A 14834-nucleotide genomic window follows, 5' to 3' on the forward strand; every position below is an offset into this window, starting at 1 on the left:
CACCCCTCGGAGGAGGTCCTGCCAGGCAGCCCTCCTTGTTGGTCCCAGCCTGCAGCTGCTCCCTAGGGGCACGGTGGCTTCCTGCCATTGCCAAGCTCGGGGTTGTCCGAGCTGCCCGATTCTGCCTCCGGCTACCCCACCACCTTTGCTGCCCCTCCGCCGCTCCCCACACCCCGGCCACGTCGGGTCCCCACCGCACGTAGGTCGTCTGCCCCGCTCAACCCAGATCCACCTCTCCTCTTCGCCGTCACACCCCCCTCCTCCGCTGCCCAGCTCTGCTCTCTCCGGCCCCGGCCAGACCACGAAGAGACCACACACCACGGGCAGGTTGGAGGCTGTTTCTTTATACAAAGGTAATCAACACTATGGATCCATCAGCATGCTGCTGTGGCTCACGCGGCCCACCTCACCGCCCCTGGGGCACAAGGCCGGGGCGGGGGCTGGGCCACTGTAGGGGAGAAATACTACACGGGCCGGGGACTGCCCGGCAGGGCAGCTGGGAGCTCCCGAAGAGTAGACACAGACAAGCGGGCACTGGAACCAAGAGCACCACACACACGGGGAGGAAACGCAGAGTTAGGATTGGCTGCTGGCAGTCGCTGCTGACCCTCACCTCCCAGGCCTTCTCTGGGAGGCAGGGCGGCAGGTGGGAGGGGCCCCGGAGCCCAGAAGCCCGGATGTGCCACTACGAAAACTACGTGACTTCCTGTGACTGCAGAGCGTCTCGCCCTCCAGGTCTGTAAACTGGTGACGCTAAATCGCACTTCACAAAGTTGTGGTGAGGATGAACAGGGTTGAAATAGGATATATATCAAAATACTCGACACAGAGCCTGGCACATAGAGGTGTTTGATAAATAATTTTTTGTCAAGAAAATCTTAGCTCAGCTCGGAGAGGACCTTCTTCAGAAAGCCAAGATGGGAGAGAACTTCCCTAGAGATTCCCTATCAGGGGATCAGGACCCTTGAGCACTCCTTGGAGCCCGCAGCCGCTGGAGCGGCCAGGGCCCCAGAATACACAGTGCCAGGGCAGTTGAGAGGGGTGGGAGGCTGGACCCCCAGGGAGGCACCCGCGGTAGCCGGGTAGACACCGGAGGAGTTAGGGGTTGTGCCAAAATGGTTCTGTACGTAACACAGGCCGGAGGCCGGCTGGTATGGAGGCAGGCTGGGCATGTGCCCGGGAGCGCAGGCTGGCCAGGGGGCTAGTTTCTGGCCACTGGCATGCTGCATCTGGGCGACAGGGTGGCTCGGGGACAGGTGAGGGTGGCCACTCTGTGTGGGGTAGGAGCCGGGCACAGGGTTCAGCCTGGAAAGGAACAAGAGAGAAAACGGTCATTCCCATGGTGATGCCAAGGCCCCCCAGCTGTCATCGTACATGAGAAAAGCTTGGGATCACCGTACCGCTTTATAGGACAACATGCTTTGGCCATTTTCTATAACTAGCTCTGAGCACCAAGTGGGGAGGAAGGTTAATCTCAGCCGGTCAGGAAATGCCCTGAGAGGGAAGCGCCCATTCACAGGCCTGCAGTGAGCCTGTAAGATGAAGGGACGCTGAGCTCCTAAGGCCACCTGAGGTGGAACCGCTCACAGACTTTGCCACCCAGATGAGATGAAGGTGGGACCGGATCATGGCCGTCAGTGTGCCTGTGGCCGGCTCAGCAATTGCACCCAAAGAGAATAGACCAACCTCTAAGGGAGGAAGGGCAGGAAGGCTCTAATGGGTAACACGGGGCTTGGGCCCAGGCCCTGTCTGCTGTGAGGTTTTCTACCTGTGGCTTCAGGAATGAAGACTCAGAGCTCAAAGTCCCGGCCGGCAGGAACCATCGAGCCAGATGTCTGGAGCTGCCCATGCAGAGATTAAAGACCCCACCACAGACCATGTGGCTGGGACCACGAATGGAGACACAGCCTGAACTTCGGCGCAGTTCCAAATATGGACAATGATTGCCAATACCACTGATGTTTGTGGTGGATGAGTGCACTGAATCTGTAGATATTTCAGTTAGAATTAGATTTTATGGGGTGCCTGGATGGCTCAGTCAGTTAAGTATGTGACTTTGGCTCAGGTCATGATCTCATGGTTTGTAAGTTCGAGCCCTGCATCAGACTCTGTGCTGACGGCTCGGGGCCTAGAGCCTGCTTCCGATTCTGTCTGTCTCCCTCTCTGCTCCTACACTGCTTGCACACACTCTCTCTCTCTCAAAAATAAACATCAAAAAAATTTTTAAAAAAGAACCTGATTTTACAAATCAGCTATTTAAGTACAGGAACAAAGCACTTAATGGCACTTCTGGGATTCTTAAGAATACAGAGGATTTGGGGGGTGCCTGGGTGGCTCAGTCGGTTAAGCGGCCGACTTCAGCTCAGGTCATGATCTCTCAGTCCGTGAGTTCGAGCCGCGCGTCGGGCCCTGCGCTGACAGCTCAGAGCCTGGAGCCTGTTTCAGATTCTGTGTCTCCCTCTCTCTGACCCTCCCCTGTTCATGCTCTGTCTCTCACTGTCTCAAAAATAAATAAAACGTTAAAAAAAAAAAAAAAAAAGAACAGAGGATTTGGGCCACCAGAAGTTCTGCAAGAGCCTCCAAGGACGCAAAGTTGTTCAGACCGCGTAACTGCCAGACAAACACACATGTTGTCATGCCAGTGTCCCCATCAGGCCATCTGAAACATCACTTTCTGTCCCGGGTGCCTGTACCAGGCCAGGATAACGAGAAACCGTATGCCATGCCATGTGAGGAACGCGGAAAGAACTGGGGGATCATCACCTCCCTGACCCGGATCTGTCTGCCATGATGAAACAGAATCAGATGTACCACCCAAGTGTCCCAGTTACAGAGAGGCAGCTGCGCTTCAGCATGGGAGAACTTTCTCATTCATGATGAGCTCCCAGCCGGGAGGGGGGTGTAAGTTCATGCCAGGTGACCGCCCTCAGCTGTCTGAAAGGAGGGTTCCTTCACAGGGTGCAAGTCTGCACCCAAACGCCCCTTAAGTCCCCTCTCGAGTTTATGAGAACAATGAAAAGCCTACAAGCCACAATACATCTAAATTTCAACTCTCCCCCACATTTAGACCCCAGGGATCACCTGCCTGAAGCAAACTGGGTGCATGCGCATTTCTAGTTTTCCCAGTACTCCCCAGCAGTGCCCTCCCCTGCCAATGTCCCCCTTTTTAGGAAATGGTCAAAGGGCCCTGAGCTGGTGAAGGCCAGGGGCATCCACCTCCTGAAATCAGCTACAAAGAGCAGCTTCCAAGTCAACCGAAACCCTGCATCTAGGTCGGCCCAGAGCGCAGAATCTATTCCACAGCTGGTTGAAGGTAGAAAAGGGCCGTTGGCAAAGCATCTGAACTTCACAGTGAGTCGCTTCCTTTGGGGAGACCACTGAAGGAAAGAAAACTTCCTACGTGGTAACGTCTAAGCATGGAGGCAGCCACAGACCAGAAGTGGGGAACAGTGGACAGGGGGGGAGCTGGGCCTGGAAGAAGAGACCTTAGTTCGAGACTGGGCTCTCCTATCCCCCTGACACCTAGAGAAAGACTCTCGGACTCCTTGGTCCTCTTCTCTGGTAGGAAGGAGTGAGACCACATGGGCCTGGGCGGCTTGCCCGACACCTTCCGCGGAGTGAGCCTGGACCAGAAGACTGGAAACCTCACCTCCTGCCGGGTGGCCACGAAAACTCTGCCTCTCAGGCCCTGTGCTGTTTCACGTCCAAGCCACCGCATCAGCTGTGTGTGGACTGTCTGCTTCTTACCAGGGCTCCCCGCCAGGGCCCGGCTGGACCTGTGCAGGGTGCTCGTCGGCGCAGAGGGCTGGTGACAACGCTAGATGGGGCCACTCCCTCCCACAGTCTGTCACAAGTCAGTCAGAATGACGTATGAAGGCTTTTCCCATCCCGGCTGGCCAGAGTCCCGAGTGCTCGGACGACATTTGTGCATGCGCGTCCTGGGCCCGGACCTGCCCACACCCTGGTCCTTTCTCCCATGATACTCAGCCAGCCACACTCTCTCTACAAGCCCTGGAATTGCTTCAAGAATAAGCTCCAAGAATTCTGTAACTTACTTCCGGCTGTGGGCTGCCCTTCTTTCGGCTGAAGAGCCCGAGATGTACTTGAACACCGAAATCCTCCTCATCAGGCTGAAGGGGAACTTCTGGTCGAGCTTCAGGGCTACTCGCTCTGAGAGGTCGATGGAGTAGCAGTAGGTGAGGCCATCTGAGGTCGACATATTAAGTGAAATTGGAGGCAGCTCGAGGGAGGCGGGCCGGACACTCCTCACAGAGTACAGGTTCCCACGTTTATTCTGCCACCAGCCTGAGCTCCAGGGAAACCAAGAGTTGAGTTTCTATTCCCTGCACCTCAGAGGGAACATGAACCAACCGTCGGGGGAGGCAGGGGGTGGCGGTGGGGGGGCCGATCGGTGCCGACACCTCACCCAGCCCATCCCTTGAGCCCTGTCATTCCTGCAACCCGTCAAGCTGGCACACGCCTCTGTGCCTGCAGTGGGATGAGGCAGGAGGCTGTCCCAGCACCCTCTGGGAGGAGTGACATCTTGTACTTTGTCCCCAGACAGAAGGCACCTTGCCTCAACGTGACCAAGTGAGCTTCACGTGGGCCTCTTCGGCAGCAATTTCCCCCACACTGTCACCGCCCCAAACAAGTGGTGTGACGGCACTCTGGCCGTCTGGCCCGTGTCAACCCACCACTGCCTAGGCAGTCATAAAGATTCAGCTTTTGTCCGTCTGTCCACCCATCCATCTTTTTGGCAAATGTTTACTGAACATCTGTTACTTCCAGGAACTAAGAAATGAGGAGGGCCAGGCAAGGGGTAAGTCACTAGGGTAGGGTCAGTAGGGATAAGAAAGGGATTATCTGGAAGACCAGGCCGGGGACCCTAAGCTAGTCTAGGGAGATCAAGACGACTTTCTCTAGGAAGGGACATGCATGCTGAACCCTAAGTGGGGAGCAGCAGTAGCTGGGAGAGGGTGGGGATGGAGGGAAGGCTGTAAGGAAGCACCGAGAATGTTCCTCAAGCCAGCGCTCCTCGCTGGAATGTGAGCAAGACAGTTCTTTGTGGGGCTCGACTGTTTCCCTCGGCGGCTCCGGCCACCGGCGACTAAGGGGCAGTAGCACTTAGTCTTTGTGACAACCGAAAATGCCCCCTGCGTGTTACTAAATTCTTTCAGGGAGGAGTACATCTCCAAATGCTGAGTTCCAGCATTAACCGATGCTGTGAAGGAGTTCAAAGTTGTCGCGGCTGATGACTTCAGAATGACCTCAAAGGTCTGTTCTGCCTCTGACTCTGCTGAAGTCCCAATGCCAGACTGGTCCTCCCACCATAGATAACTGTGAGCCAGGATACAACATTTTACACACTTGCCTTCAGACTTTGAGCGGCAAACACTGCCAGACTGTGATACCTACGAAAAGGGAAACAATTAAGTGAGCCTCAAGATGGAACTGGCTTTCAGCCTGGAGGCACTTTCCAAACTACAGCATCCGAAGGGGAATCCAAGCAGAGAAGAGCTTTTTTTTTTTTCTTTTTTTCTCCTGCATTGAAGAGATAGATAAAGAATTCAGAGAGGAAAAAGGGCCTGGGATTTCCAGATCAGAGTAATGGAGAGAAGGGAGGTGCTCTGGGAAGGAGCTCCAGAAACATGCATGGGGTTCCCCGAGTCTTTAGCTGAATGCCCATGTGCACACCCACAGGCCAAGACGCCTCAAGCCAGGCAAAGAACAGCTACTGAGCTACTGAGGGAACAACTACCCGGGAGCTGTTCGCTTAACAACGGGGAGCTCACAGGGGGCAGGGACACGCTCGAGTTCTAACCACACAGGGGAAAGAGACCTCGCTGACACCAGGGCATTCAGACGAGACTTCCAAAAAGGTAATGCCTTGCCAAACAAATGAACTGCCTATCAGGAAAAAAATCAACACTTGTTAAAAAAAAGAAAAGAAACCACAACTCAGCCCCGGATACCACAGCATTCGCAGTGTCTAGTGTAAACTCAAAGATTACGAGACGCGTGAAGAAGCAAGAAAGCGGGTCCATTATCAGCAGGAAAATCTGTCAAAAACAGATCCAGAAATGACAGACATGATGGTGTTAACAGACAAAATGTTTTAAAATAGCTACTATAAATAGCTATTTTATAAACAGCTACTATATGGAAGTATATGAAGGGTTTAAAGGAAAACACAATGAAGGAACAGATGAAGAATCCCAATATGGAAATGAAAACTATATATATATAAAAAAAAGAACCTCCTGAGCTGAAATATACAACATGAGGGGGAAAAAAACCCAAGCAGATGGGTTTAACAGCTGGGCACACACTGAAGAAAAAGAGATCACCCAGCTGGAAGGCAATGGAATAGAAATTATCCAAACTGAAAGGGAGAGGGGGAAGAAAGCTAAAAAAAAATACAAAATAAACAGAGCCTCAGGGACCCACTGAACAATACTAAGTAGTCTAACATATGTTTAATTGGCACCCTGGAAGAAGTGGGGAAAGTAGAAGAGAAAAAAATACTTGGAGACATAATGAGGATAATTTTTTTAGACTTGTATGAAAACTGTAAACTCACAGATCCAAGATCCAATGGCCAACTACAAGCGAGGAAAACAAAGAAAATCACTCCAAAGGTACATGACAATTAAACAGCTGAAAACCAATGATAAAAAATTGTGAAAGAAGCCCGAGGAAAACAACGAATTATATAGGGAAAACAATACAAATGATTACTGCCTCCTCATGATAAAAGAATGTAAGCCAGGAGTAATGCAATGACATCTTTAAAAGTGAAAGAAGATCAGAGAAGGCCAGAATTCTGTATGTGGTGAAATAAAGGCATTTTCAGAGCACTGAAAGCGGAGAGAATTTGTCACCAGTGTACCTACTGGGGGTACGGGTATGAAGGGAGGTTCTTCAGGCAAAAGAAAAATGATACCAGATGGAAACTTGGATCCACACAAAAGAATGAAGAGAATTAGAAATGGCAAGTATGTGGGTAAACGCTGCTTTTTTAAATTAAAAAATATATAACTGACTGTTGGAAACAAAAGTAATAGCAATGTAGGGGTAGCTGGGTGGCTCAGTTGGTTAAGCGTCCAACTTTAGCTCAGGTCATGATCTCATGGTTCATGAGTTCAAGACCTGCGTTGGGCTCTGTGTTGACAGCTCAGAGCTGGAGGCTGCTTCAGATTTTGTGTCTCCCTCTCTCTCTGCCCCTCCCGTTTGCACTCTATCCCTCTCAAAAATAAACAAACATTAAAAAATGCACATCTTAAAAAAATTTTTTTAAAGTAATAGCAATGTATTGTGAAGTTTATAACACATATGACAACAGTAGAAATAAAATGCAGGACAATAACACAAAGAATGAAAAGAAGGAAAACAGAAACACAATTCCGTGAGATTCTTCAGTTACAACGTGGTATATAATCTGTAAGTAGTCTGTGATAAATTAAAAATGTATATTGTAAACTCTACAGCAACCACTAAAAAATAAGACAAAGAGCAAACACAGCAAACCCATAAGAGTCAATCTTTAAATATGAGATACCAAAAAAAATATTCTGTTGAAGTTAGGAAAAGAGGGAAAAAAAGGCACGAAGAACATTTGGGACAAAAAAAAAACAAAAAGCAAGCAGGCAGACTTAACCCCAACCATATCAATAATTATACTAAATGCACATGAGCTAAATGTACCATTTAAAAGGCAGAGATAGACTGGAGAACCAACTATATGCTATCTACAAGAAACATGTTTTATTTTTATTTTTTTTAATGTTTATTTATTTTGAAAGAGAGCATGGTGGGGGGGAGGGAGGGAGGGAGAGAGAGAGAGAGAGAGAGAGAGAGAGAATCCCAAGCAGTCTCTGTGCTATCAGCACAGAGCCCAACATGGGGCTGGATCCCATGAACCATGAGCAACATGAGATTATAACCTGAATCAAAATCAAAGAGTTGGGTATATGGGGCACCTGGATGGCTCAGTCAGTCAAGCGTCCAACTCTTGATTTCAGCTCAGGTCATGATCTCACAGTTGGCTGAGTTTGAGCACTGCATGGGCTCTGTGCTGACAATACAGAGCCTGCTTGGGATTCTGTCTTCCTCTTTCTTTGCTCCTCTCCTGTTTGCACTGTCTCTCTCAAAATAAATAAACTTAAAAAAAAGAGTTTGTTTTAAACAGTTGGGTGCTTAACCAACTGAGCCACCCAGGCACCCCAAGAAATATGTGTTAAATTTAAAGACACAGGGGCACCTGGGTGGCTCAGTTGGTTAAGCGCCCAACTCTTGGTTTTGGCTCAGGTCATGATCTCACGGTGTGTGGGTTTGAGCCCTGCGTTGGGCTCTGTGCTGACAGCGTGGAGCCTGCTTGAGATTCTCTGTCTCCCTCTCTCTCCTCCCTCCCTCTCTACTCCCCCCTCCCGCTCATTATCTCTATTTCCTAAAATAGGTAGATAAACATTAAAAAAAAATTAAAGACACAAACATATTAAAACTATAAAGATGGAGGGGTGCCTGGGTGGCTCAGTCAGTGAAATGTCCAACTTTTGGTTTTGGTTCAGGTCGTGAGTTCGAGTCCCACATTGGCTCTGCACTGACAGTGTGGAGCTCACTTCAGATCCTGTCTCCCTCGCTCTTTGCCCCTCCCCCACTCGTGCTCTCACTCTTTCTTGAAAATACATAAACATTAAAAAAGATCTGTAAAGATGGAAATATATATACCCTATAAATCCTAATTTTAAGAAAGAAAGGTAGAATTACATAGTAATATCAGCTAACAAAGACTCTGGAACAAAGAATATTACCAGAGACTAAAATCGTCCATTTCACAATGATAAAGGGTGAATTCATCAAGATGACATAACAATCCTAGATATGTATGCATCCAATAAGACCTTCGATACACTTGAAGCAAAAACTGACAAGAACTGCAAGGAAAACATAGATAAATCCACAACTTTAGTTGGAGATTTCAACAGTCCCCTTTCAGTAACTGACAGAACAAGTGCAAGTGTATAGAAGGCTAGAATAAGATCAACACCTTGACCTAATGGACATAAATGGAACACTACACCAACCGCAGAATGCACATTCTTCTTACACACAGAACGTTCACCAAGATATATCAAATGCTGAGCCAGAAGATAATTTAAAAGAACTACAATCTGCACAAGAATGCGCTCTGACCTTTTGAAAGGAAATTAGAAATCATCAACAAAAAGAAATGTGGAAAAGCACCAAAAATGTAGAAATTAAGCAACTCACTTGTAAATAACCCTTGGGTCTACGAAAAAATCCCAAGGAAAATTAGAAAATACTTTTAACCCATTAAAAATGAAAAGACAACATCAAAATTCGTGGGATGCAGCTAAAGTAGTGCTTACAGAAGAGTTTATAGCTTTAAATTTTCATATTAGAAAAAAAGGTTTGGGGCGCCTGGTAGCTCAGTTGGTTAAACCTCTGACTTCAGCTCGGGTCATATCTCATGGTTCATGGGTTCGAGCCCTATGTCAGGCTCTGTGCTGACAGCTTAGAGCCTGGAGCCTGCTTTGGATCCTGTGTCTCCCTCTCTCTCTGCCCCTCCCCTGCTTGCGTTCTCTCTCTCTCTCAAAAATAAATAAACATTAAAAACATTTTTTTAATTTAAAAAAGGTTCAAAATAAATGAATTAAATTTTAAAAATAAGATAAATAAGAACTATGTGATCAATGTATATTTACCTACCCTAATAGCTTATAGAATCACGCATTGAAAGAGATTTTAGAGGGTGCCTGGGTGGCTTACGGGGTTAAGCAAACCACCCTTGATTTTGGCTCAGGTCATGATCTCACGGTTCATGAGTTCGAGCCCCGTGTCAGGCTCTGTGCTGCTTGGGATTCTCTCTCCCTCTCTCTCTGTCCCTCCCCTGCTCAAGCACTCTCTTGCTCTTAAAATAAACTGAAAGAAAAGAAAAATATTTTAAGAATGTACCTTATTCAACCTCTAACACTAACCATTTCTAATGTTGAAGAAAGTAACCCCCTGGAGGCACCTGGCGCCTCAGCTGGTAGAGCATGAGACTCTTGATCTTGGGACTGTGAGTTCAAGCCTCAGGTTGGGCATAGAGATCACTTAAAAAAATGTTTCGTTTTGTTTTTTTTTAATTTTTTTTTTTAACGTTTATTTTTGAGACAGAGAGAGACAGAGCATGAACAGGGGAGGGTCAGAGAGAGGGAGACACAGAATCTGATACAGGCTCCAGGCTCTGAGCTGTCAGCCCAGAGCCCGACGCGGGGCTCGAACTCATAGACCGTGAGATCATGACCTGAGCCGAAGTCGGCCGCTTAACCGACTGAGCCACCCAGGCACCCCAAAAAATGTTTTTTTAAGCAATAAAGAAAGGTAACCCACATTGTATTTTAGAATGCCCCTCCCCCCCCCCCCCCCCCAACGGCCAGAATATTTATACAAGGGTTGTAAGGCTTATCCTAAGTTTTTAACCACCCATAGGACCCTGCCTGTCTTTAAAAAATTTTCTACTGGGGGTGCCTGGATGGCTCAGTCAGTTAAGCGTCCGACTTCGGCTCAGGTCATGATCTCATGATTCACGAGTTCGAGCCCCGTGTCAAACTCTGCGCTGACAGCTTGGAGCCTGGAGCCTGCTTTGGATTCTGTGTGTGTGTGTGTGTGTGTGTGTGTGTGTGTGTGTGTGTGTGTGTCTTTCTCTCTGCCCCTCCCTGACATGCATGCAGAGAGAAAGAGCTCTCTCCCTCTCAAAAATGAACATTAAAAATAAATTTTAAACATTGTTTCTTCTGACAAAAAGACTAAACCCAACCCAACCCAACCCAAACAAACCTATTTCCTATTCCTTTCATGGAACATCTCCAGCTCATGGGTATCTCAGATTCTTCCCATGAAAACTCACGTCATAACTAGCCAAACGTAGGGTTTATGCCTCCATTTACAAGGAAGAAAAAAACCTCAAGTTAGAATATTTCACTAACTGGTAATGCTACGCTGGCATGAAAAGAAAGCTAGCTATGTTGACACTTTCCAGGCGGCAAAATTCTGGCCCAGAGAAGGGAAGTGACCGGCCCAAGACCACATGGGTTTCAAAGCTGAAGTTCAAACCTGGATCACCTACACCTGAGCCCACGGCTCTACCTCCGCCCTCCGCCCGGACCCTCCACCGTGGTTCACCGCTTGCCATGTCACCACCCTACAGTTCCCTTCCACGAAGGATACATGTCAGCCCAATCCCAAGTCCGCAGACATTACTGAGGAAGGAGGTCTGGGGAATGAGCCAGGAGGCACAGAGCAGGAGCCACGGCACCAGCATCGAGGGCACAACCATGCCGAAGACCAGGGCCCTTCTCATCCGAGAGCGGACAGAGTTGACGCCCAGCATGGCAAAAGCCACGGGGGTGAAGCCTCTGGCATCCTCCACCTCCCCCAGCTTCGAAAGCGATGACACGGCTTCAAACGACAGGAAGATGATAGCAGAGAAGATGGCGAAGATCACGGTGAAGAAGCAATGGCGGACGGTGCCCACGGTTCTCTCGAAATTGCCAGCAAAGCGCCAGATGATGATGGCACCGCAGAGCAGGGAGATTGGATTCTCGTAGACAAAGATGTACGTCACCAGCCTGTAAACTGCAGAGGGGACAGGCAGGGTTAGAGGCTTGACCGCGAGGGGCTCTACCGGAGGGAAAGCCAGGCTACAACCCACCTCGGGAAGGGGGAGTGGCAGGCTGTCAGCACCAGAGCAAATCAGCCAGGAGCCATGAAAGGCAGTGGGAGACAGCACTGGAGGACCCAAGGCTCAAAGCAGAAGTGTGACATCCAGCCCTTGCTCTTCCCCAGACCTGGAGCAAGTCTGTGACTGGCTTCCACGTGGGGGGAAAAAAAATGACACTTTTTAGCATGGGATGGTCTTGGAATTTGTTAACGTGCTTCATAATCCTTTTTAATTTTTTATTTCAGGTTTTAATACTGACCTATCTCACCGGGCAGTTTGAGGGTTAATTAATTGTAACAGCTTCAGGGCGGATTGAGTGGGTATCACTTAACACTCTGTGTGCCAGTCTCCTCGGCTGTAATCCTGACCTCTCCTTCCATAGTGGCTGTTCAGAGAAGAAAAAAGGGACCATGAATTATTTTGCACCTGCAACGATTATAAAACTATCACTAATAAAATATAGAACTCAGACATCTTTCTTCAAAGTGCGTACCCAACCTTACAGGTAGAGCAATGCTTTATGGCAGTAAGACAGCAGAGAATATTACTCCTATTTTTCTAAAAGCAGTCACTTCTTATGTACTTTTATGTCCCCCCAGTCCCCCCACACTAAAGTGAAGGAGGGGACTGGTGAGGTAGTAGTAATACTGAGCCTTGGAGGCCTAAAGGCTTGAAGTGGAATCTTGGCTCGGTCATGTCCAGGCTGGCGGAAGCTCAGTCAAGTCATGGGCCCTGCGAGCTTCGGTTTCTTCATTTAAAATGATAGCATTACCTCTGAGGACTTCCAAGGTCTCTTATCTGTCAGATACTCACATGCCCATGAACCCCACACTCAGAGAAGCTGTGAGCTAAAGGGAAAAAGGGGGAGCTCGGCTTACACTGACATCTTAAATATCTCTGAGGATGCGCTCTGTGTATCCAGGGTGGTGGTGGGGAACAGTTTTTGATTTGGACAGGGAGGCAACCATATACCTCAGGCCATCTCTGTAAAATTTCATGATCTGATGAGTACTTTATGATTTGTTGAAACCATTCCAAGTATGAACTGAAATTCCAAGTATAAATGTGAAGATTCTAGAAGTTACTCTATATGATTTGGGTATCATAATACACCCCCAAGGCTCCAGTTCCCAAACATCATACAATAAAAAACCCGTGTTCCTGTCTCCATTGCAAGACTTAATAGCTCTGCGGTTCCCTACTGACGCCTGTTTCACCTAAATAATGGGGAATAATAAAGCCTACGTCACAGGATGGAGATTAAAGCTCATGAGTGTGTGCTTTGCAAAACAACAAAAGCTATACAAATTTCCCATTTTCCTCCCCAGAAAAGAACGGGGAAGAGACAAAGACTACAACGGGGAGAGACAAAGAATGTCTCTCATGAGCGGATGTTTATATTCAATCACCTAGAGAAAACAAACACCTTTCCCAAGGCACAAGATGCCTCCCCCCTCCCATGAGCTGGGAGTAGGGAGTCAGGATTAAGATACACGCAAGTAAGTAGAAGACATTCTAAACCCCAAAGAGGCCAGGACGCTTATAGAGGGTGGCCACAGAGGATGCTTAAGTGTCCTGAGGAAGGCGAGAGAGACATTTTTTGCCAGTGGGGAGGTTAGGAGGTGTGTATGCGACGGGACAGGGAGAGGAAACAATCCTTCTCCTCGGAGAGCGAGCAATGGGTGAACGAAGTCGGTTTGTTAGCGAATGGGTGTGGGGCCTTAACCAGGCCGGTGGCGCCAGGGTAGGGAACAAATTCGGGTCGGTTAGGACTACAGATGGAGTAATGGGAAGATGGGACTCTGGAGGGACAACGACGCGGGATACGGGACTGGTTCTCAGGATGGGGAGAATGACGCTGCGGATGGAGTGGCCGGAGGTGTAGCCCGCGGCTCGGGCACTGGGAGCGCCGGGAGCGGTGGGAGGAAGAGGGCTGGCCCCGCGGCCCGGCCCCGCCCCTGCTTGCTCACCTTGCCAGTTGCGCAGGGCCTCGGACCGCAGCGAGAGGCCCGAGGGCGCCAGGGGCGGCTGCAGCAGGAACAGGCGGGGCCCGGACACCAGCAGCGAGAGCAGCGCGGTGAAGAAGGTGGCGGATGGCACCTCGGGACACAAGGACCAGCTCCGAGACCCGGGCTCCGAGACCACCATGGCCGCCATCGTGCCTGCGCCACGCCTCGGCGCCGGCTGGTCCTGGGCTCCTTCCGCCTCCCTGCGGCTGTCTCCCCTGGCAACAGCGGCGGCGGTGGCCGGAAGCCCCGCCTCCTCACGGCCCCGCCCCGCGTCGAGCTGTCCAATCCGCTCGCGCCGCCAGCCTCCGGCGCGCGCTGGCCGCCGAGAGTCGGAGCAGCGCCCTCTGGCGTGCAACCCTGGGGCCCCGCGCAGGTGCACTGCCGGGACCAATTGGGGGACGCGGGTTTGAATTCCATCGCCTCGAGACTTAATGATTACAGTGTCTTGCGGTTTACAGAGCTCTTTCGCTCACACGCACACACGTACACACATGCACCTGCCTTATCTGTGCTTATCCTCATTATACCGATGAGGAAACTGAGGTCTAAGGAGGGCCCTGAGCAATTCAGTTGAGTAGCCGATAGAATTCGAACTCAGATCCTCCCACTACTAGGCCCATAATTGGCTGGGAGTACAGCCGGGGCGGCTTTCAGTGGCTGGATTGGAGAGGAAGGGGCAGGAGATGACGTTGGAAGCGTTAGAATGTAATGTAAACACCTTAACCTTCAGGTCTATTTCAACTCTTCAAATCTGACAAGCGGCTTCTCCAGAGTACAGCTATTTTAGGTAAACAACTAGAATGTGTTTCCCTGATTCCAGATGCCCAAGAAGGTGAGGCAACCTGCCCGAGGTCACAAGCAGGAAGTGGTAGGATTGGGATTTGACTCTGGTTTACCAAGCTCCAATCTTCTGCCCTTTTCATTATTACCCCCTCCTATCCCGCCTACTGCTACCTGTATGTAAATTTGACTCAAAGTCACCCGGGCTACTGAAAAAGAAACAATGCTTCGCTCTTTGTGCTGAACATTCATGTCCATTCTCTGGCCCTACTCTGCCCTCTCTGTAGTTCTGGCCCTGTCTGTGTTCCCATGGGCCTCAG

The 14834-nt window shown here is 49.5% G+C and overlaps 1 protein-coding gene across 1 annotated transcript; it reads right to left on the bottom strand.

Annotated features, from left to right (window-relative positions):
• Nucleotides 1–324: 324 nt before the first annotated feature.
• Nucleotides 325–13997, bottom strand: RHBDD2 (rhomboid domain containing 2). The gene is made up of 4 exons (XM_043559832.1): nt 13696–13997; nt 11233–11640; nt 4056–4206; nt 325–1305 (listed from the first exon to the last, which is right to left on the bottom strand). Exons 1-4 carry the CDS (start codon nt 13880–13882, stop codon nt 948–950), a joined length of 1104 nt encoding a protein of 367 aa, XP_043415767.1. The 5' UTR covers nt 13883–13997; the 3' UTR covers nt 325–947.
• Between the last annotated feature and the right edge of the window lie 837 nt (nt 13998–14834).

This window comes from Prionailurus bengalensis, chromosome E3, assembly GCF_016509475.1.
Source record: "Prionailurus bengalensis isolate Pbe53 chromosome E3, Fcat_Pben_1.1_paternal_pri, whole genome shotgun sequence".
Classification (NCBI taxonomy): domain Eukaryota; kingdom Metazoa; phylum Chordata; class Mammalia; order Carnivora; family Felidae; genus Prionailurus; species Prionailurus bengalensis.